The 22,804-nt window shown below is 40.1% G+C and overlaps 1 protein-coding gene across 2 annotated transcripts in view; it reads left to right on the plus strand.

Moving 5' to 3' along the window:
* The window catches only part of MAP2K6 (mitogen-activated protein kinase kinase 6), a 117,246-nt gene extending 94,863 nt beyond the window's left edge, over positions 1-22,383 (plus strand). The window contains exons 11-13 of one of the 2 annotated variants that reach the window (XM_054689659.1): positions 4,097-4,142; positions 10,414-10,529; positions 17,083-22,383. In XM_054689659.1, coding sequence (XP_054545634.1) covers positions 4,097-4,142; positions 10,414-10,491 — 124 coding nt within the window. In that variant the 3' untranslated portion in view covers positions 10,492-10,529; positions 17,083-22,383. Of the gene's footprint in view, positions 1-4,096; positions 4,143-10,413; positions 10,761-17,082 lie in introns of those variants that run through there. The other variant, XM_054689658.1, reaches the window with a different exon arrangement.
* Positions 22,384-22,804: the final 421 nt, after the last annotated feature.

The following is a 22,804-nucleotide window of genomic DNA, read 5'->3' on the forward strand; positions in this document are numbered from 1 at the left end:
CCCGGCTCTGTGGTAGGTGGGGAAAGGAGCTATAGATTTGTAAAGTAAAGAATTTAATCTCACATTTCAAGATAGATATAGGTATGTTTTGATTTCATATTATCTGTGGGATTAGAAGGAAAAGGGTATGTTCACAGCCTTGGTGACCTGTCAGAGTATTGGCGATTGTTGGTGGGATGTGTCCTCTCTAAGTATCTGATGACATCACAGTGCTGTGACTCATGTACTTTCACCCCCTGCGCAACTTGGTGGCTGTTTCCCTCTGCCTGCTGCTTGTCAGTTGACAGTCAGTTGGTTTGTGGGTTGGAATAGTGAGCACTTATAGGCTATTACCGTCATACCCAAAATTGCATGTAGAGCCCAGAGATCTAGCTCATGGGTCTTTTTTGTACTAACACCAGAGATATGCTAGGGTCAGGGGAAGGGACAAGGAAATGAATTAAGGCATTTTTTTTCTTTATGAACTTGAGGAAAACAGCAGTTTCTTACAGACCCTTTATGTATTTTGAAACATGGACTACTGAATAATACTGCTTCCTTTTTTTTTTTTTTTTCTTTTCACAATGGCTGTCTTGTCATAGGGCTTTAAAGACATACTGAGTTGAGTAGTACTGACCCCATGGCCTCATTTCAGGATTCAAAATAGAGAAGTTTGATAGAAAAAAAAAAAAACTCTTACAGTCTAGTCCTACTATAGGGTTTACAAATTAATTTCTTAAGAAAATGGAATCTTAGCATATTTCCACTTTTGACTCAAACCCCTTCCTATAAGTTCACAGGCTTGGGGACTGAAAAAGCTCCTGGAAACCAACTCTTGGGTGCCCAAATAACTGGTCTACCTCTATGCTGTACCACTCAAACCTATTTAAGAGGCTCAGTGCCCAGCTGACCAGCCTGATGGCATTGGGGGCCCGCCAGATGTTGATGGATTCAGAGGAATTATTACAAAACAAAGAAATACAGTTTCCAACATGCTGAGGGGGGACAGTAAAAAGAATATTTATTTAGCTTATGCCAAATGTACAGCGTGAGAGGTGCACTGTGCTTTATTCTGTGGATGCACCTTATAAGCCTTCCTGGAAATGATCAGGGGAGTTCAATAGGCAGAAATCCTCTGCTCAGCACAATCTTAAAGCTAGCCATTCTCAAGACAGCGTGTAGTTGTTTTTTAGTGTCAGCTACAGTCAGGGACGTGTGTTGTGGCATTTGGAAGAGGAATTAGGGCAGTTAGCTAATTGCACGCTTGAAAATGACAAGCCACTTGAAAATTCAAAAGTCTGACTCAAATCCAAGAAGAAATTGGTGGAGCTTTGAACTTCACCGTTGTTATTTTATACTGAATTTCAAGCACTTCCTATTAAACATGGAAAATTTGCTTTTCTTCCCCAACCTTATCCTGAGTGTTTTACTATTCTTAGTCCATGTTTTGAAGTGTTCTTTATTTAAAAGATGGAGGGAGTAGGTTATATCAGTTGTGTTAATTCAATAAACAACCTCGCTTTGCTGTGTAAGGATTTTCCATCATTATTCTGCAGTAGTGCTTGTGTTTTACTTTGAGCTTTCTTATCTGAGGCAGAAGTCCAGAAATAGCTGATTGGCCAATAATCATTGAGGTCTCAGGGGTCCTGAATGCTTTATGTCAGATCAACTTGGGGTATTTTCCCCACATTTAAAGAAAAGATTAAAATAAATACTGGAGACGTTTTCATCAACTATTCCAGAAATGAAAAAAGATTATGCTTCTATCTCATGAGAAGAGTCTTAGTTTGTTATCTACTAAATAGAAGGTCCCAAATCTGCAATAGCACAAAGATCGCTGCCTGGTACAAGAGGCTATTGTTTTAACATTTGTGAAACCAGCTTTTCTTCCTAATTCTTATTCCCCTGCATGTTTGTTGACCAATGAAAACAAGAAATGGAAAGAAGCATTGTCGTCCTTAAAGAGAACATTCCAGATTAAATGTAGAGTGAGATTCTGATGACTGACTAATGTTTTTTTTCTAAATAGAGACTCCTACAATCAACCACTTTCAATATAGAAGGTGGTCTTAAGGTGATGCAGGAGTTTCTCACTTTTGATTTTAGCAAGTTGAATGCTTCAGGTTATAGAGAAGACTTAAGACTTTCTGGGTTTTGATAGGCTTTGACCAATAGCTAGAAATTCAAGATTTTCATTCATTCGTTTTTGTTAAAACTATGTTCTCTGCAAGTTAGAAACTCTCCAGGAATCAGATTTCTTCTTGTTTCCAGGTGAACTAAATCTTAACTTTTGCTTTCTAGAGTAGAGGTGGGTTAGGGAGGGATGGTAGTGGTGAGTAGAACCAGCTGGAGATGCTTCTCAGTAGATTCCATTTCAGAGAAGGGGATTGAAGGTAGCAATGAAGAGGAATTCCCCCAGTCTATATGCCCAGGAGTTCTCAGGTCAGCACTGATCATATTTGGGCAGGGTCCTTCTTTGTTGTGGGGGCCTGTTCTGTGCATCTCAGGATATTAAGCAACCTCCCTGCCTTCACCTCTTAGATGCAGTTACACCCCATAGCGCCAGTTGTGTCAACCACAAGTGCCCCCTGACATTGCTAAATATTCCCCTGCAGGGCAAAATCATCCACAGTTGAGAACCACAGTCCCTACAGGCTCTCAGGATATAGTTACATGCAAATTCTAAATGGAGGTGACTCGGCCTCCTTCCTTCCCCCAGGCACACCCTCCCTTGTCAATCCCACTTTGACAGTTGATAATTCCTCTTTCTAATTCACTCTTATTTTTATCCTCAGTTGAGACGAAACTTTCTCTCATAGGTTGCCTGGGCACTGAGGTCACTAGGTCCTAGATCTGCCCTCAGTTCCAGGTTGAAACTTCTCTCCTCACATCTACCTGTACCCTGTCCCAGGTTCCCTGGCTTCTATCCACAACATTGCCTGGAATAAACTGGTAGGCTGCTTTCAGTTATTTTGGCTCCAAAATACTTCCTCTTTTTTTTTTCTTTTTTCATTTCGTTTTGTTTTAAACCACAGAATTTCAAAGTGTCTCAACAACTTCACTCTCTTTGACTGTCCCTTGCCCCCCTCATTATGATTAGCTGAGGTGGGAGGCGCGGAGCTCATGTCACACCTGCTAGGTCTCATTTGCTCAAAGTGATCCATCAGTACCAATCCCAGAACCTGAGACTCAGTCACCTTTGGGTTTCCCTGACACCAGGCAAAGCCCCTTTCCATCCATGTATGTTTTGTGCCTCCTTGGGCAGAAGGGTCTGTAGGTTGCTATGTGAATCATAGTTTTCAGAATCATCCTTTTCTCCATTCTGTAATCTGGGCTTCCAACTCCAAATAAACCACTTCTTTTCTTTTTTTCCATTTGAAGTCTGTTGGTGGAATCAGGGGTGGGCTGAGGACATGGGTGAGGGGTTGGCTTCTTCATATTGCAGTTTTATCACTGTTGCTTCCGGTATCGCCTGTTATTAAAATGTCTGTGTGTAGGCACAGCTGAATGAACAGGAGCCACTCAGCAGGAGTGCATGACCACAAAGTATTTCTGAGAAGAATAGTTGCTAAGTCACTGAGTACTTTCTTTTTCATCAGCCAGAGGTCGTAAACAAGTTGTGCTATCTTAGACATTTTATGGTGTAGTGCTCGATCGCAGGGAGGTTTGGTTAGGATAGGAAAGCAAATTATACACTGAAGGGGACCAACAACAAGGTGAACCAGCTTTGAGGAGAGTAAAGAGATAACAAATCTAATATAAGAAACACCTGCCAATTTCTTTGTAGGTGGGTGTAGATAAAAAGCTGTTTTGCGAGAAAGTAGATACGTGATTAGTGACAATGGTTGTACATCAGAAAAGTTCGTTTATATGTAAATGGTGAAGTAGCAAAAGGAAAATAAACACACACACACACACACACCTATTCTTCCCACTAAGATACTCCCAGAGTCATTTAAGACATGATTTATAACAGAAGAAAGTCAAGATAGGAGATTTATGTCTTCAATACATTGTGAAGCTGGTTATATTTAGTCTTCAACAGGTTCTGAAATCCTTATCTAGTGAAAATACAGATAGCTTTTAGATATTAATATGATTCATTTTTTTCTTTAAGCTTGAAGAAGAATTCCAAAGAACGGCCAACATATCCAGAGCTTATGGTAAGTATTGTTACTAGTGTGAACTTGTCCAAACTAAGAGCTAGTCAGGGTAAAGGGACTAAGACCTACACTGTAATTCATCCACCATATTGGAAAAGCTGATTTATGCAAGCATTGGTCACTGGAATTGAACTCAAGAGAAAGAGTGGAGTCTTTTCCCTTGTCTGCACCTGCTTCAGTGTAAGCTGGGATTTATCTCCCATCTGAGCAGTTTCCATGCTGATAACCTCATCCTGTCATTAGACAGGCTGAAATATATCTATAAAACTTAAATTTTCAAATTTCAAAGATACAAAGCATCCAAGTACTAATATAAAATGAAGGAAAGTATAAGTTAGAGGATGTCAATAATGAGAGAAACTTGTTTCTCCAGCATTTGATAAAATATTTATGATTGTTTAGATTGTTTCTGCTTGGTGGATATTTAGGGAGAAAAGATTCTATTTTCTTCTGGTTTTCATTTTGATGGGAAACAGTAGCACAAAGTCTTGTTAGTTTGAATTACACTGCTTCAGCATTCATGGTTTATCATTTGTGCTATCTATGAAGAAAGAGGGAAAATAGTCCTCAGAGTGGTTTGAAAATGATTTCTCTTACATTATGATAACTACAATTTGAAACTAACTACAAGTAAATATTTAATATAAATAACAGGAACCCAAAGCTGGAAATTCTTACCTAAATGCGTGTTGAATGTGGGAGAAACATACTTTTTGGAAATAGTATGCAGTAGAGCCTATTTGCTAATTGCAGTGTTTATTTAAGTTTCCAAGGTCTTAATTTTAGCAGGGGATGAAAGAGTCTGTTCTTGCATAATTTCAAAAGAAACTTTTCTTACTGGGGCAGTTATTCAGCAGGCACTAAATGTTTGCTCCCATTCCAACCCACCCACAAGTAGTGCTCAGTCTTTAAGACTAGTTCCTGACCAGTGCTAGAATTTTAGGTTCCTGATATCTCTTAACAGTGGTGTGATTATATGGCTTCATCTTGGAAAAAAGCATAGGTTTTCAATCATTTTATGTCATTTCTTTTAGGAAAATGTCCACATGGGTCCTTTGCCCTGTTTTTGCAATTGGGTTTTGTGAGTTCTTTATATATTTTGGATATTATTCCTTTTCAGCTACATGCTTTACAAATATTTTCTCCCATTTTCTAGGTTGCCTTTTCATTTTTTTGATTGTTTCTTCTGCTGTGCGGAAGCATTTTAGTTTTATGTAGTCCTGCTTGTTAATTTTTGATAAGTAAATGAAAATGTATTCAGCATCACTGCCCATAAGGGAAGCATAAATCAAAACTGTTGTGACATCACGTCACACCTGCTGCCGTGTGTATTATCAAAAAAGCCAAGGGATGACAAGTGTCAATGAGAATGTGAAGGAAAGGGGACCCTTGTGGTCACTCTGTCCATGGAAATGTAAACAGTTTGGAGGCACCTCAAAAAATTAAAAATAGAACTGCCTTAGGATCTAGCAGTTTTACTTCTGGGTGTACGTCTGAGAGAAATGAAATCACTGTCTCACAGGGATATCTTTACTCCTATGTTCATTACAGCATTAATTACAATAGCTAGGACAGGGGAACAGGAAGCAATCTAAGTGGCCATCAACAGGTTCATAAAGAAAATGTCATCAGCACACACTGGAATATTATTCAGCCATGAAAAAGGTGGATATCTTGCCTTTTGCAGCAACATGGCGGAAGCTTGAGGGCATTATGCTAAGCGAAGTGTATCTGACAAAAAAAATACTGTATGATCTCACTTATATGTGGAATCTAAAAATAATGAACTCATAGAAACAGAGTAGACTGGTGGTTGATTGGGGTGAGGTAGGGTGAGGAAGTAGGTGAAAGTGTTCAAAGTTATAAGATAAAGAAGTCCTGGGGGTGTTTTGTATAGCATGATGACTCTAGTTAACATTACTGTATTTTTTGGAGAAGTTGCTAGAAGAATAGATTTTATAAGTGTGTACCACAAAAAAACAAAAACAAAAACAAAAACACAAAATCCTGAGGTGATGGGAGTTTAACTAGTTATATAGTAATCACTTTGCAATTTATGAGCATATCAAATCATCACATTAAGCTCATGAAATGGATATGTCAGTTATGTCTTAAGAAAGCTAGAAAACAAAAGGAAAGAAAAGATGTGGTTTGAATATGTCAAACAGGAGGAGTTACAGAAAGCTAACTGGACAACAGGCCAGAGTCATAGCCAAGGACATGGATTTTGAGTTCTCTTGAAGCTCTGGTTGAAGTCTGGACCATTCTCCAACTGGGTGAGGCCTAAGAAGAGACTAGGCAGTCTCCTTGGGCCTCTGTTGTCGCCTCTGCAAAGGCATCTCTGAGCCTTAGCATTCTGCTGTTTCTCTTCAACTAAGACCCACAGTTGGGAAAGAATAGAAGAAGAATAACTTGAGAAAATCCTAGCAGACTGCATTTGGGTTGAGTATTTCCTCCCTGATTACATTTTCAATAGCCCAGCAGGGGGCTTTTTCAGGCCTGGCTACCCTGGGCTGCTATGCTTATGCAATGCCCAGAGCATTTTATTTTTATTTTTAAGATTTATTTTATTTATTTATATATACAAGAGTTGGGGTATAGGGCAGAGGCGTGGAGTGGAGGACGGTGAGAGGATTCACCAGAGAGAGAGAGTGGGGAATTGAACAGGTTGATCTACTGAAATACACTCTTGAGGGGAGCAGTGGGCAAGACAGGAGAGGTCTGTGCCATGTGGGTCAGCTCCCTGGCTGGGCATCGAACTTGTGCTACAGTGGCTGCTGATAGCTTCATAGGGCTAGACTTAACCCCTTGCACCACCAGGGAGGCCCCACCCAGAGCATTTTAAAATGAATTTCACATAAAAGGCAATAGACATGCAGTGATTCCTGTGGGTTCCTGTGGGACTTGTATTCCGATTTTAAAGTTGCCTTGCTTGTCACTATTTTCAGAGAAATGTAGAATATTTTTCCATTTCAAGTGTCCTCCTCTCAGAGATTTCACTAGAACACACTTGATTAAAAATGCTGAGTTCTAAATTAACATACACTGGCAGTTAATGTTCCTACCTGCCCAATATAGTCTGACGCTGTGCTCTGCTAAGACTTGTGTATTATTGTGTTAAGATTGCGTGGGTCTCCTGACCTCCCCTTTTCTTTTTATGGCATTAGTCTTTGTGGTCCTGGAAATGGATGTGCCTTTTAAGGCTCTAACTGCTCCCTGCTTTCCTGTGGAATTGAGGTTTTTAAATGGAAAATCTGAGTCCAAACTCTTTGATTTGAGCATTGAGAAAACAGGCTGAGAGGCTATTGTTTAGGTTGTAGGAGTTGGTGAAGAGGTACAGGGGGGAAAAATCCTTTTTCCAGGTGAAGGACAGTATAATTAAGGCCCTTACCCAGACATGTACCTGTTACAGAAATGGTTTTCTCCCTAACTTGGATTGAGGGGTGTGCATGCTTTAAGATTTCCTCATTTGCTTCTTCTCTCAAACTGCCCTGGAGGACATGGGTTTGTTCTTGTACACACAGTGTGGACCAGCTAACTCTTTTTGGGGAAAGGGTTAGGTACTAAGTCAGTGTCATCAGCTGTCACGATGGCACGACCCTTGTTCTAGCACAAAGCAACCACATTTAGTATGTAAACACATAGGTGTGGCTTATTTCCAAATCAGGCAGTGGACTAGATGTGACCTGTGACCTTCCTTTATTGACCCCTGTCTTAGATGATAGCCACCAAAACGGGTAGCCAGGTGAGATTGTCTTTGACAAAGAGCTCCAGAAGTTCTAGATTGAATGGCAGTGTTACGCAAGGATGACTGAACCCACTTAATGTAGGATGAGGTATGGGCTGTGGATACTATTGGTGGTTGAGCTTGCTCGGGTGCCCCTGGCTGTTAGTCTGTGCACCTCCACCACCCAACAGCGAACTTAAACGTGGGTATGACCTCCCTCCCTGTACCTGGCTTTTTTTTTTTTTGAGAAACCCAATCTAGACCAGAGTTGGGGATGATTCCGTGGTCCTTCGTCTGCTGAACTCCTGGTCTCTATCTTTGCTATTCTTAGACCATTGCTTATGGAAGAGACTGGGTTTCCTCCCAGTCTTTGACAATCTCAAACCCACACAAGAAGGCGGGTTACACTTTCCATTTTGACAGGCCTGCTTGCTTCCCCCTCCCCCTGTCTTCTGCTTCTCACAGCATTTTTCCAGCCTGAGAATAAACTGAAAGCTGTCCAAGCATTTTTTGTCAAGACTTCAGGTCAGGTTATTGAATTCATTCACAGACTCAGACACTGAACTAATAACCCCAACCAGAACCAGAGGCAAAATGGGGCTGGCGGGCGTTGGAAGCAGTTTCTGAGACAATCTGAGGTTTGACGTGTCCTGTTTTGATAGTAAAAGGCTTTTAAGTACATGAAAAGATCTTCAAATGTCAAGAGGATGTGGGAGAGCTAATAAGCATGATGGTAAAGCACTTGGTAAGTGTGCTGTGTAAGTGGTTAGTAATCAAAAGTAATGCTGCTATTTATTTGTCCAGGGAGCTCAGGATGAGGACCCAGCAGCGCGAGCTCCAGTGAATTAGTGGGTGTGAGTCTCTGAGCCTTCGCCCAACCTGCCTGTCCAGCTGGACAAAGGCAGAAATTCTCCTTTTCCTCTTTCTGAGTCATGATCCTTAACAGTGACCACCTACCTTCTTTGGGGGTTTTTTTGTTCCTTTTCCATTCGCATTGTTTCCTAAAACTTCCCCGGGTGGGCACTGAGTTCCCCACAGAGCTGACTCACCCAGCCCTCTGTTGTCAGGTTTAAAACAAATATAATTAGCAAAACTTACAGCTAGGCAACATGAAGGTTGTAAACTACAATCCCCTAAGTCAGGGGAAACAGAGTGAGTCATCGACATGTCTGCATGTGAAAATGCTCATATTTAGCTGCTCAGCTCGTCTCTGAAAATAATACCAGCAGACAATCAGGGAGGTAACTGAGCATGGGGCAGAATGGGGTGCTGGGCTCTCCCTAAAGGAAATGTCCTTTTCGGTTGGGCTGGTTGGTTCTGTTTCCACCGTGAGAACATGGATCATGAACGGCTGTGTCTCATTCTAATTAGAGGTGGAAGGTTCCATGGTGACAGCCGGTACTTACTGTAACAAATCAATTGGTTTCAGGGAGGACTTTTCTGCTGCAGAGGAAAAGACTATATATATATATATATATATATATATAGACTACATACATATTTTTAAAAGATTTATTTTATTTATTTATCCATGCAAGAGCTGGGGTGCAGGCTAGAGGTGCAGGGGTTGAGAGGATTCACCAGAGACAGAGTGGGGAGCAGAACAGGGGGATCTACTGAAACTGCTGAAGGGAGCAGCAAGAATGTTGGTCAGCTCCCTGGCTGGGGATCGAACCCGTGCAGCAGTGGCTGGCGATAGTTTCATGGTGCTGAGTCTTAACCCCTTGAGTTGCCAGGGAGGCCCAAAGACTATATTTCTTCAAAATCGCGACGTGAGTGACCTGTCCTGTTGTACCATACAGCTGCCTCAGCCCACATGCTAGGCTTGATGTTTTTGGAAAGTTGAATTTATCTGATTTGTGTGAACACAGACCATTTTTTCATTTTTTTGCCTTTTGGATCTTTAGTCTCTGAGTTGAATTTTATCCTCACGTCCCTAGAGTTCATACTCTATATTATTAGCCAAATGGAGATGGAAGCTTGGCAACTTGTGGTCATACAGGTGGCTTAGGAAATGACTTGCTGACTGTCTCTGTTCAAACCAGCTCCTCAGTCCAGGGGCAGCAAGGCCCAGCCCCGTCACTGTTCTACAGAATTGGTTTCTCATGCTACCACCCGTTTCCTGAGACCGATGTGCTTGCCTCTGTGAAATTTGTAATTATTTTTCTACAGAATCATTCTAGAAGTTACTTTTCAGATGATGGGGTTATTTGCAAATCAAAGGTTTAGACTGTCTTGGTTAATCCTTGTAGTTTGCCATAGATGGGATTATAATAGCCTAATTATTTTTGTCCTTCTTTAAAGCAGTAGATACTCTGTAATTGAAACAGATACCAAATTGGAGGAGAGGCAACTAAAAAAACGATCTCGAAATTGTTTCAGCCTGAGATATGTGCTAGGTGTGGGAAGGGGTGAAAAACGGTCTGGATTAGCTTCAAGAGCAGTATTTAATCTATTTACCAAACAGATTAATTTGCTAATCCCATCTATTGTCAATGATAAATATTAACACTGCGTCTTTTTCTTTTTCTTTTTCTTTCTCAGCAACATCCATTTTTCACCCTACACGAATCCAAAGCAACAGATGTGGCATCTTTTGTAAAACTGATTCTTGGAGACTAAAATCAAAGGACTCAATCGGTTGACCCTCCTGTGGATTGGTGGGTTTACAGGGTGAAGCAAGTTCACTAAAGCGCCAATAGAAACTCATCTTAGAGATAATTTAACCCTGCCTCTCAGAAGGTTTTTTTCTGCCCATTTTCCTTTTCACCCCTCCAAAGGGGCCCTTGGAATCTATAGTATAGAATGAACTGTCTAGATGGATGAAATATGATAAAGGCTTAGGACTTGAAAAGGTGATTAAATATTTAATGATGTGTCATACGAGTCCTTAAGCTTCTCAGACTCCTCTTGTTCTTTACACAATGAATGCATTGGCCCTAGTAAAAAGGTGCTACAGTAGTGATGACATTGTAAGTAGATTTGTACTTTGTCCCATTGATTCTTTTACTATTTATGTTTAAGTGCTTGGTGGAAAAGATTCCATTTTATGCAAAGAGGGAGCTACAGAAGACTAGCTTGGGTCGGCAATATTTATAGGGCTTTTATTTTTAAAGTTCAATGGTGTCTGTGGTCCAGAGAAATTATTTAATATGCATCTTTAAGAGTATTATAAAATATAAACAAGAAGCTCTTCTTGTGAAATATCTCTTCCAGCTGCTCTGTGCTGCCATGTCCCCAAATTTCTGCTCAGTCCTGGGTAATAACCCCATGTTTTAGGTGAAGTGGCAACATATCCTGGTCATAGCCTTTACCCAACTTTGGAAAACATGAAGTCACTTTCATCAAAGTTCCCAGTATCACACGTTTGATTCTCTTGACATTTGTGGTATAGTCATGGAATGTGATTCCTGACGTGATCTTATATTGCCTGTGTGTGTGTGTGTGTGTGTGTGTGTGTGTCTGTGTGGTATGTCAAAGGTTCTGCCAAGTGGCTTGTGTGAACACCTGTATTTATTTAGTAAGAAGGACATTTGTCAGTCCTGAGGGGAACTATCATGTCAAACCACACAGAATTGGTGCCTTCTTCTGCTTTCGCCCTTCCTATACTGTATAGCCCCAAGGATTGCCTTTGTAGTTAACTTATTCTTTTGCTTTGTTGTTGTTGTTGCTGTTTAATCAAGAAGCCTTACGATTAACAGAAGATCTGCAAATAGCAGAAAATTTAAAGCAGTTCCTTGACAAGATGAGAGGAAAATTGGGAGGGTTGAGTTTATTCTGCGTGATGGGCTGCTGGGTTCCCAGTGCTTGTGTAGTGACGTCCTCTGTCTTCACAGCTTGCAGGAGCTGAATCCGCTCTAAGTGGTTAGATCTCCTGTGAATTCCTAGAGTGTAACTAAGCAACTAGTGTTCTTTCTGGTGGCCAAATACACTCATGGGTCTAAGATTTGGGGTTCTAGTTCAAGCTAATAACCGGGAAACATTGCTTTGGGACATTGTGTTCATACGAGGCTACTCATGCAGTAAGGACAAAGGATGTTGCTTAAAAAAGAACATGGTTTCTTCCCAGTCTCAAGTTCACAGAAAAGGAGAGAGGGTTGCCCCTCTTATCATCTCCAACCCTTCCTTTTAGAATTTGAAGTGCAGCCATAGTTTTCTCTGTTGCATTTTCTCCTTGTGTTTATCTCTAGCTGGTAACGGTTGGTGAGTAGGATACTTCCATGCCCTTCTCTGTATTCAGCTCTAGGACATACCTGTTTGATTAAACATCCTTTTCATTTGTTTTAAAGCTACCTCTGTTCTCCCTCTTTTTCCAGCCAGAAAAAGGGTATTAGCCTAGTGATCATGGCCAGCCACTTTCCCACCCCTTCTTCAGTCTGGAAGTTTCTCTTTTTGAGACTGAGAGAAAACAGTCACAACTACATTCCCTACTCTCTTCATCCATTTTATGAAAAAAGAATAGGAAGAAATCAGGGGCTGATGCATTACACGCAGCTTTTGGTGAAACATGTAAAGCAAAACATCTTCCTAGTCTGGCGCTATGCTCACTGTGGTTTCTATTTGGAAATAGTCTTAACAAAGCCTGTGTTGTCCGTGTGCACCTGTCCATTCTGTGAGCTGAGGGCTGAACTCGCAGAAACAATCATGAAGCATGGAAAAGGAGTGAGTCTGTGGTTCTCAACCCGGGCGCACCCAGGAATCTGTGGGAGGCTGTGCATAATCTCAGTGCCAAGGTCCCAGGGGCATCTCACTGGTCTAGGATGTGGCCTGGGTGTTGGTATTTGCACAAGTTGGTCACGTGATTCTGATGCACAGCAGGGTTGAGAGCGCAGGTTCCAAGTGCCTCAGAAGAACAGGGTTGATTTAAACTGACTTTCTCATGAACATTTGCAGAAAGGAGCAAGAGGTCCCTCTCCTGTCTTGGTCCTCATCAGTAGGACCATCTCTGCCTCTGTCTGAGAAGGCATATTCCTGGAATGTCGACTTGAAATCCAGGATATCCTTTCCCCAAAATAATATAATCCATGAAAATTAGCTGTCAGATACTAAAGTAAAATGGTTTGACAACCTTATGGGTCTAAATTTTTTCAAAAGATTTATTTATTTATGCATACAAGAGCTGGGATGTAGGCGAGAGGTGTAGGGGAGTGAGAGGATTCACCAGAGACAGAGTGGGGAGCAGAACAGGCAGATCTACTGAAATACACTGCTGAGGGGAGCAGTGGGTGAGACAGGAGAGGTCTGCTGCGCCATGTGGGTAGCTCCCTGGATGGAACTTGTGCTGCAGTGGTTGCTGATAGTGTCATAGTGCTGAGACTTAACCCTTTGCAACCAGAGAGGCCCCTGGATCTAAATTTTAGAATGTGAGAATTTGCTTTTGGAGAACTGTGCTGTACTTTCTGAACAACTAATTTTAAAATAAATGTTGGGGTGCATAAACTGTTATAGGTTGATATAAGTTGAAGAGAGAGAGGGAGGAGAAAAATAGTATTATTGGCATGTGCTGTCTGAATAGCAGCCCTATGTGTATCTATGCAATGGAAATAAATACATGATGTATTACAAAGCCAACATTTCTTTACAAATGTTGCTCAGGCTGTTTTTTCCAAGTGTGTTTGATTTGGTATCATATAATTATCCACAATATAAATTGTCTTCATGTTTATAAAAATATCTATGTCTCTAACTATACTGATTTCAAATGTGTGTCCAAAAAGTAATGTGAATGATTTTTTAAGACAGTTGCCACATATGTTTGATGACTGCATTGAATGCATTCCCCTGCAGAGTAGCCACCTGGAAAGATGATATATATTTATCTGCTAAAATCATTGCCACTTCTCTTTCAAAAAAGTCTGCAAACTCCAATCCTTCTTCTTCGTGTGTAACTTGCAGAATCATCATTTTATAATTACTCCTTAGTGGTTTGTTTTTCCACAAACATCCTTACCAGGTATTTTCCTCTTTAGTTCACCACCTGTTGATCAAACTTAGCACCAAATAGTGTTTGGCAATTTCTGGATGTCAAGTCAGCCCTCTGTGATGAAGTTTTCCCATCACTGAGACTTTTTGAAGGACTATGACAGGGGCCCTAAACATAATTTCATGTGTGGATTTCCCAAAAAGTATGTGTGGGTTTTTAAGCAAAATCAACCTTTCTAGAATAAATGCAGAGTTTCCCCAAATGGCAGCTTTAAAAGAGAGAAAATTCACACAAGCACACACACACACACACACAAATACATATATATATATATATATATATATATATATATATATATATTTGATGATAAATTATCAGCCAGATGATCTCTGATTTTACAAGTGGTGCTTCTGTATTGACCTGATGTGGAAGAACAGATATAGTCAGGAATAAGCAGCTTCTGCCTTGGCTAAGTGATATGAAATGGGAAATGAGTATGTGTGGCAATAATTCAAAATTGTTTGATTTTGCAGTTCTTATATATCCTCTAAGCCTAAAAAAAAAAAATGCCTATGCCAGAGACTCCCAAACTTTCTCTGTTTACAGTGACATTGTTTTCTTAGAATTTTTTTCTTATAGTGCCCTAGGCCAACATTAATATGTCATAGTTTCATTGATGAAGTAGTTAGGTCCAGGCGATTTAATAATGGCAGTTTGCACAGTGTCCTGCAGATGTTGCTGTGTCTCCCTCCAAAGTTTGTGGTCTCATGGTGCTCCTAGGAGTTTGCTAGGCACACGGGATGTCTCAGCACACAGCGTGGGCACCATAGATACATGTTCCACTGACGTTTGTGCTATCTGTAGTTGATGATGCTTAAAATGGAATTTGTGGTCTCTCAATTATCTAGATTACTTCGCTCCTTGTATTCCATCATTATTATGAGTGTTTTTGCTTGCCTCTGCTGGCTTAGTCTAATCTTTGCCATTCACCAGTCCTACAATGTCATAATGTAGAAAATGAAATACTTATTACACCGAGCATGAAGGAGGCCAGCACTGAGATTATCAAGGCCCCTATTTTCTCCAAATGTAATTGATTTAGTATCCTGGGAATAGGATCAGGAAAAGAGAGGGACTAATGTTTTCTTTGTTTAATAACAAGTGCTTTTTAATAACAAGGAACTTCATTAGCTCTACTCAGGGAATGATCCTGTTTTTTTCCAGTATCGTCTAACAAAATGCATTATATTTGGCATGAAAATGAAATGGATGCCTAGCTTCTAATTTCTGACCACAGAGCCTCTTTAGCTCTCTAACTCCTTCTGGCTTTGAAGGTAGGATTTGTATATTCATAAAATTCACTGGAGCTGATGAGCTGATCTAGTAAAATGAATTAAATCTTTATCATGCTGGGGACTTCTTAGTGTTTGTCTTCTTGTGTCTGTGTATGACTTCAGGGAGATTGGCTGGCTTAAAAAAACCTTCATTTTTTTTTTAATCAAGTTAGCAAGTGGAAGGTATAGTTTTTAATTGGACCCTGAAATTTTATATATTCACATGGGAAAATGCTGGAGTAAATTCTTGCTACAAGTCTGATAGAATAGGAATGAAAGATATTTAAAGATATTCTATTCTAGAAGGCTCACATTCCTCTTATCTAGGGGCATGAGTGTGTTTGTGTGTGTGTGTGTGTGTATGTGCGTGTGCATGCATGCTTTTAAATATACTGTCATCTGAAGATGGTTTTTGTTGGTTGTAACTGGGGTACCCTGGATTCCTGTGGGAATCAGTTGAAGCTAGGAGATCTTTTCCTTAGGAAAAGGCACACAGTCCATGGAACACAGAGCTTACAAACATTTTTGTTGTTGTTGTGGGGGAGGAGAGTGGAGTGCAGTTTATAGACCCCATAGAATCAGTAATCTTTGCTCTGTAGAATGCATACTGTGACATCCTAGACCAGGGGTTATCTTTATCTGTAAAGGACCAGATAGTAAATGTTTTTGAATTTGTGTTCCATACTCTATCTGTTGGCAACTACTCAAGTTTGGTCATAGCAGGAAAACATCCATAAGTAACATGTAAATGAATGGGCATTGTGGTGTGTTCCAATAAAACTTTATTTACAAAATCAGGAAATGAACTGGATTTGGCCCCTAGGCCATGATCTGCAAGCACCTGTCTTAGACCATCAAATATAAAGCGCCAATTGATGAGTTATGTGTACTGAGTTCTTCCATTTAGTGAGTATTAATTTAGCCTAGCTACTATTCAGGCGGATTAGGAAGAAGGACATAGGAAAATGAAATTGGAAAGGTGGGGGGGAACTCTCTAGTCCCATTGCATATTGCCTTTTAATTTCCTCAGGTAAGTATTCCTTGCTCTGGAAGCCAATGGCACAATATTCTTCAGATTAAATTGAGTGCCTACTTTTAACTTTTCTATGCAGAAGCTAACATAACTTACTTCAACTTGGAGATAAAAGGCACAGTTCCCTTTAGACTTCACCTTCATCCTTGTCTCTTAGCTTCACATATTATTTCTCTCTATGGTGTGATTTGCATGCTTTGAGAATCGTGAGCCCAGACATTAATCATCTGGATTTCCGTTTTCCTGAACTGTGTTCAGATCTGAGAATTTGGGAGGCCATCCTTGCCTCCTAACTTGAAGGTAGATGCAATTCTTTAAAATCTTCCAATCCATCCAGCTCATTTCTTTGACCATCTTTTTTACAAAGTAAGAAGTGATGAAAGACTTGTTCTTAGGTCAGGTTAGAGTGACAAGAGGCAGTTCTTGCCATTGAGGGTTATCTCTGGACTTGAAGAGAGAGAAGGCTGCTTTACCTTCATCTTTTCTGAAATCATCAACACATTTCTGTTGCAAAGGGGCTGTGCCAAATGCCCCCTTTCTGATGTGATTTTCTTGTGTTGTCACCCTCCTTGAATTTCCAGCTTTCATAAGTTCTAGTGAAAGCTCTTCTTTCTGGAAGCTTCCAGAACGATGACTTACTATGCTTTGTTTTCTGTTAGTACTTGCAGCCTCTGTGCTGTAGAACACGATGCACATGCTCGCTGCCAGTTACCTCAGCTATTCACATCATCTCTTTTCAATCCAGGACAACACATCATCCTTAAAACTATAGTCTCTTCATTATCAGAGACATTTCACTTCCTGCAGCATCACCAGGGAAACATCAATTATGCTTAGAATGACACTCAGAAACTCCTTAAGAGAGCACAGTGAAGGTATTTGCTCTGACAATTTACCTAAAAGAATGTTTTCTCTTCACCTAGGGACACAAAACCTGAATTCCAGAGCCTTCAAAATGAAATTATCCTTCTGGGGGAAGCACATTGCCACCAGATACATCATTCACCACCTGTTCCTGGTGTCTACAAAGAAGATGTGTCATTTTTCTGAGGTTTAGAGAGTCATTGTTTACAGCTGTGCAAGTGCCATTCTACCAGAGCAGGAGTATTTGGAACCAAGACTCAAGTTGAGGTTTATCTTTTTAATTCCTGATCCTGATCTTCCTTTTTTCAAGCAAAATTTCTCTCAGAGTCTCTCCTATCTGAGGTGAAGAGGACTTGGGCCAAAGTGGAAACATAAAGCAAGATCAAAGAATTTGTGGGTGGGATATATTTTTTAAGAAGCCAATTATCACCTTGTCACACAAATGTGTTAATAGAATTTAAAAATATCAAACTTGGTTGCCTGGGACTTTCCATATCTTGACGTTCACTTGTATTGCCATCTGACCTAAGTAAGGCATTGAGTTCTTCATTCTTGGGGATTTACCATTTGATTTTTGGGAGATTTGCATTGTTTTTCTTTCTTAGAGTTGTCAGTTTCAACAGATTTCTTTGTGGGCAGTTAATCTTGACATGCATGGGTTTCCCCCAGGTGATACTTTTGCATTTGCAAGATTCTGGGTCTTTCTTAAGAGTAAGGCTAGGGGTAGTAGGTCTTGGAGATTGAGCTCGAGTAAAGCAGGAGTAAGTCATGGCACTTCATGGAACCTTAATGTGGGAATCAGGACAACCTAAATAATCCCTCAAGTTTGTGACTTTGACCCAGCCTTCCTTGATTGCATCTGCTTGTTTTTATTCCTCTGCCCATCAGAGATGAACTGGGCTGACTTAACACTCTTGTTTAAGTGGAAAGGAACTGATCCAGCCATTTTCAAGAACAAAGGATCTAGGCCAACAATTCTGCATTAGTTTGCCTCAATGGACTCTATTGTTCTCAAATCTCAAAGATGTAAGGGATATCTAAGAGAACTTTTACCAAACCTGATTCTAAAATATAGGACCTTATAATAAGAACTTTCATTTGGTCTTTTTAGAAAGAGCAGCTGTGTTGAGTATCTGTTCCCCTAAGTCTTTCTGTGGTAGAGCAAGTTTGCATCCTTTGGTGCCTATTAACATTTGTATTGAAGGCATCAAGCTATTTCAGCATAGCAAGTCAGGCCACTGGCTTTGGGGAATGTCATTGGACTTTGGAGTTTAAGGCTAAACAGTGGTGCAAAGTCATGTTTGGGAGCTGGGAGAAAGGATGAATGCAACAAACAGTATTAAACCAGGAACCCCACAGAAGAGCGAGCTGATAAAAGGAGGTGGCAGACAGATATATCCCTCAACTTACTTTCAGTGTTACTATAGAGATGATCTCCTGGAGAAAACCCATCCAAAAGCCTTTATAGTTTTTGTCCCTTAAAAATATTGAACGTAAGATTCAGCAGATGGCACTGATTGATTTCTGAAAATTTTCTCTAGTTTCCCTTGTGCTATTGATTTTATATCATTTTACAATAATGTAACCCAGGAAAAAAGGCAGATTATTAGAGGGGTGTTCAAGCACTTTGAGAGTATGCACCCCATCCATCAGCTACCTTCTGGGTAAAGAAAAATGAAGCCTTTAAACAAAATCAAGCTTTAATCATTAGTCCTGGAGGCAGACATTATTAAGAAAGATGGACACCAAAAGTTATCTGATGAGAATTCTTTTTCCATGATGCAGAGAACTGTGAATCTTCTTAGGAATACACTACAGGTCTTCAGCTGAAGAGCTAGAACTTATAATTTAAAATCATGACACTCAAGGTTAGTTTGAATTTTCAGAAGTAGTGAATTGTGTGGAAGACATAGTTGTTTTCTTCTGATTTCAAGCTGTGTGTCTTGGTGTGTTCAGTACTTGGGAAGCTAAGAGTCAGATGCACCGAGTGGATTTCACACTATGTTTAGTGATACTCCTGGGAGTTCCCTTGTCAATAAGGGAAGGGTATCTTGTCAATAAGAGTGTGATGAAGGGTAGATAACCTTGCCCATCTAAAACCTCCAGTCAGAATATTTGGCTACCAGTGAATCTGCAGCTTTAATTAAAGGCTTGGGAATTTGAACAAGATGACAACTGAAGGACTCCTAAATAGCCCAAGAACCTGGCAAATTTTGTAGCCAACGTTGTCTGTGAGTCCCTGACTTTTGCTATGATGAACATACTCACTGGGCTTGGGGGTTGAAGAGCAAGAAGAGAGGACCATTTATTTCTACTTTTATGCATGAATCATTTGGAAAAAAATGAAGAAGTCAATATAAGAGGGCCATGTCTCTTGATATTTAAATTGGTTATTTTTCTAACTCGGTTGAGAAAGAGGACTGAGGAGTGAGGAGGAGTAGTGTGATTGGGCTCTTGGTAGGCAGTGGAATTACTAAATTTCTGCATTTGCAGAAGCAAAATTGACTGCAAGGAAAAAGTAAAACTCTGCATGCATACCTTTGGCACAGAGAAGGCTACCATATGAGACCCAAGCTAACTGAGTTACCTTTGCTGAGTTTTGCAAGTTATAGGTGGAGTACAGTAATGGGAACTTGGTGTAGCCTTTAGAAACCATGGACTACGATGGTGTATCTGTGATGAACTGAAGACAAGGGGCTGCTTGGACATCAATGGAATCGTATCAGGTGCCTTGTACACACACATCTCTAGGGTGTGTGGTGAATTCTGAGAATTTAATGGGGTGGAGGAAGCGGTCAGAGCAGCCATTTTAGAACGTTTTATGTGTCAAAAAGTTGTAACTGGAAACAGTTTGTAGAGTTCTTGGCCAATCTCTGTGTATAAGCTACTGAGCATGTTCAATTAAGGAAATCCAGGCAATTTCTCTCGCATACTATCTGTTTTATTCTTTTGTCTCAAATTTATTTGCCAAGTGGAGTGATTTTCTCCATGAACTGAAATGATGAACTGATGTTTTAATAAAACCACATCCATTTTTAGAGGAAAAATGCTTTCTTTATGTAATTAACTTACCCAATTGGAGCACATTTCTAATATCCCTCCCATTTAGTCATTTAAAGCAGAAAGAGACATTTGATGTGTCACTCAAGTTTCTTATTTAAATACACGGACAGTTTTCTATATAATGTGTGAAATCTCCACGAGACGCTAGATGTAACTTCTATATGGAACTGAACTTCACAAACTTTTTAGTAAAATCGGTGGTTTTGCCAGCTCCCTTTGTGCTTCAATCTCACTGCTGAAAATGCTGCTCCTTAGTTAATATGACCTTTGTGAGGAAGAAAAACACTTTTCTTACATTGTGTGAATTTTATGATAGACCTTTTTCATTTGTATATACGATTGCTATTTTCCTATGTTGCACCCCAAAATCTGCTTTTAAGCCATGTTTATTGTTAAGTGAGCTGTTGGGCAAGTGAAACATGACTGGTCTTTGCAATCCCTTGATGTTAGAATCAAGTCATTCCATGTGCTACTTAGGAGGCCCTACATCTATCTCTTCCTGGTAACTGAAACATTCTTAAAGGAGATCGGAGAGGTGGTGCACCCCTACTCTTTGAAGCCCATTGCCAACAATGCATTTCCGGAGAATTTGAAATAGAAGAATGAATGCTATGTTATGAATTTTCTCATCGCCTGATTCTTTCATCTGCCCTGTATGGCATGCTGCTAACTTTCCCTGGTGGAAATCATCTCTTCTTCATGGACTGCAATTTTTTTTTTTTTTTTTAATGAATGAGGCAGGCTGACCTGTAGAGTATGGAATTCATTAGAAGTTCATAAAATAAAGACCTCTAAAGCATATGGGTGGAATGTTTCCATGCCTTTGAGGTGAATGTTAAATTCAAGCCCTGGGTTTGGGAACTTTTTGTTTGTAGCTGCAGAAGGAAAGAAGTAGTTGGGGATATGTGCTTCGCTCTGTGTTTTCTTGTGTGGAAATGTGTGGGCCACCTCGTTTTCATAAGGGAAAAACATTTCTCATCATTGTATGGGGGATGGGAATTAGAATATAGAGTGATAACATCAGTCAGACTCTAGAATCAGATTTAAAGTGACCTGCTTTGTAGGAAGGCAGCCTCTGGTTGGCTTTGGGGACCCACGTACATTTTGGTTTTGGCCTAGCTTTCTTGCTATCCAGGTTGTGTGCTTTTTTTTTCTTTTGAACTACTGCTTATAATTGGTGATGTTATCTCAAAATCCTGAATCCAAGGAAGTAGCTAATGAGCAAGACTTGGAATAGGTGCAAGTATTGGTTGACATAGGTGAGTTTGACAGCATTCTCAGATATAGACTCAATTGAGGGGTGATATGAATTTGCTGTTAACATTTGGAGGACCCACTTCTCCTAGGTCCTTATTTTTAAGATATTTATCTTTTCATGCAAATACCATTGGTGGGTCATACTTAATAGCCTAGAGGGTTGGTTTCTCTCAGTCAATAAACAAGGAATTATAGTAATTGCCAAAGGTGGAGATAATTTTGCATTATAGGTCATTCTATGATGAAATTTTCAATCACAGTATCTTGTTAAAAGCCTAACCTTACAATCTCCCTCTTCTTTTCTGATGTAAGAGCATAGTGTTTTTGACCCAGGAAATGGCTGAGATGTGTTGAACCAGGTGGTTGTGACACAATCCCCATGGTGACCGCTCATGTCCCCTTTTGCCACCGTAAAAGGAAAATGATATTGGGAGATTTAGTCACACTTGGACTCCTCTGCTGATGAGGAGCTGACACTTTGATTTCCTATCTCAGGATATTCTTCAGTTTCATACTGCTGCTGAGGAGGAGGTGCAAGCTGCAGACACTGTAACTGACTGGTCTCTGAATATTTGTGCGTGTGTATGTAAAACTCCACCGCGTGTGTGTTGTGTTCAATGTTGTGTCAATCTATGAACTGACTCAAACAACAATTTGAAGGTAGAGAAGACAGTGATCATGGCAAATGACACCCAACCACCTCTTTCTGTCAACGTGCTAGCTATGATCTTCACAGCCAGGACAAATAACTTAAGTATTCAGGAGTTACGTGTCTTTGAGAGAAATGGTGTGTTTATCTCATAAGAAAATGTACAACCAATAAAAGACATTTGAAAAACTGCCATGACTCTGTTTATTCATTGAGTTCTTTGTGGCAACTCCTCGTGCCAGAGAGGCTTCTTTATGTATAAAAGGCTTGAAGTTTTGCTTGAACTATTTCATCTCTTTTCTCCCCTTCTCTTCTCTCCCATTCCAAAACAGAATAGAACAAAACAACATAATTGCAATCTCAAAGACTCGTTAGAAAGTCATTTCATCTATGGTGAACTTCAGACTCAATATTCTTATAGGTAATAATTTTAGTTTGTATGAAAGCCAGTATTTCAAGATTAAAATCAGATGGCTTGTGGTGGGGACAAGACCAGATGGCTTAAATGAAAAGATTAAGATCAAGACATTTGGGGTTGCATGTGTTCCTAATGCTAAACTGTTAGGCTAACTAGTCATTTGAATTTTTCTTGATTCTATGTGTAATATTAGTAATAGTAGGAATTTGTTCTAAATCCATCAGGCAGTGTTGCAATGTAGATGTTCTGGGCAAGAGAAAATGTTGGTACAAGTCAGCATGGTTGGGTATGAGGAATTCCTTGATTTTTCCCATAAACTGGGTGACTAGGTTTGACTTGTATCCATATTAGAGAATAATTGCTAGAATTTAACGTTAACCTTTGGAGTGGATTG

Source organism: Talpa occidentalis, unplaced genomic scaffold (genome assembly GCF_014898055.3).
Source record: "Talpa occidentalis isolate TD23 unplaced genomic scaffold, MPIMG_talOcc4v2.1 talOcc4.7, whole genome shotgun sequence".
NCBI classification, from domain to species: Eukaryota; Metazoa; Chordata; class Mammalia; order Eulipotyphla; family Talpidae; genus Talpa; species Talpa occidentalis.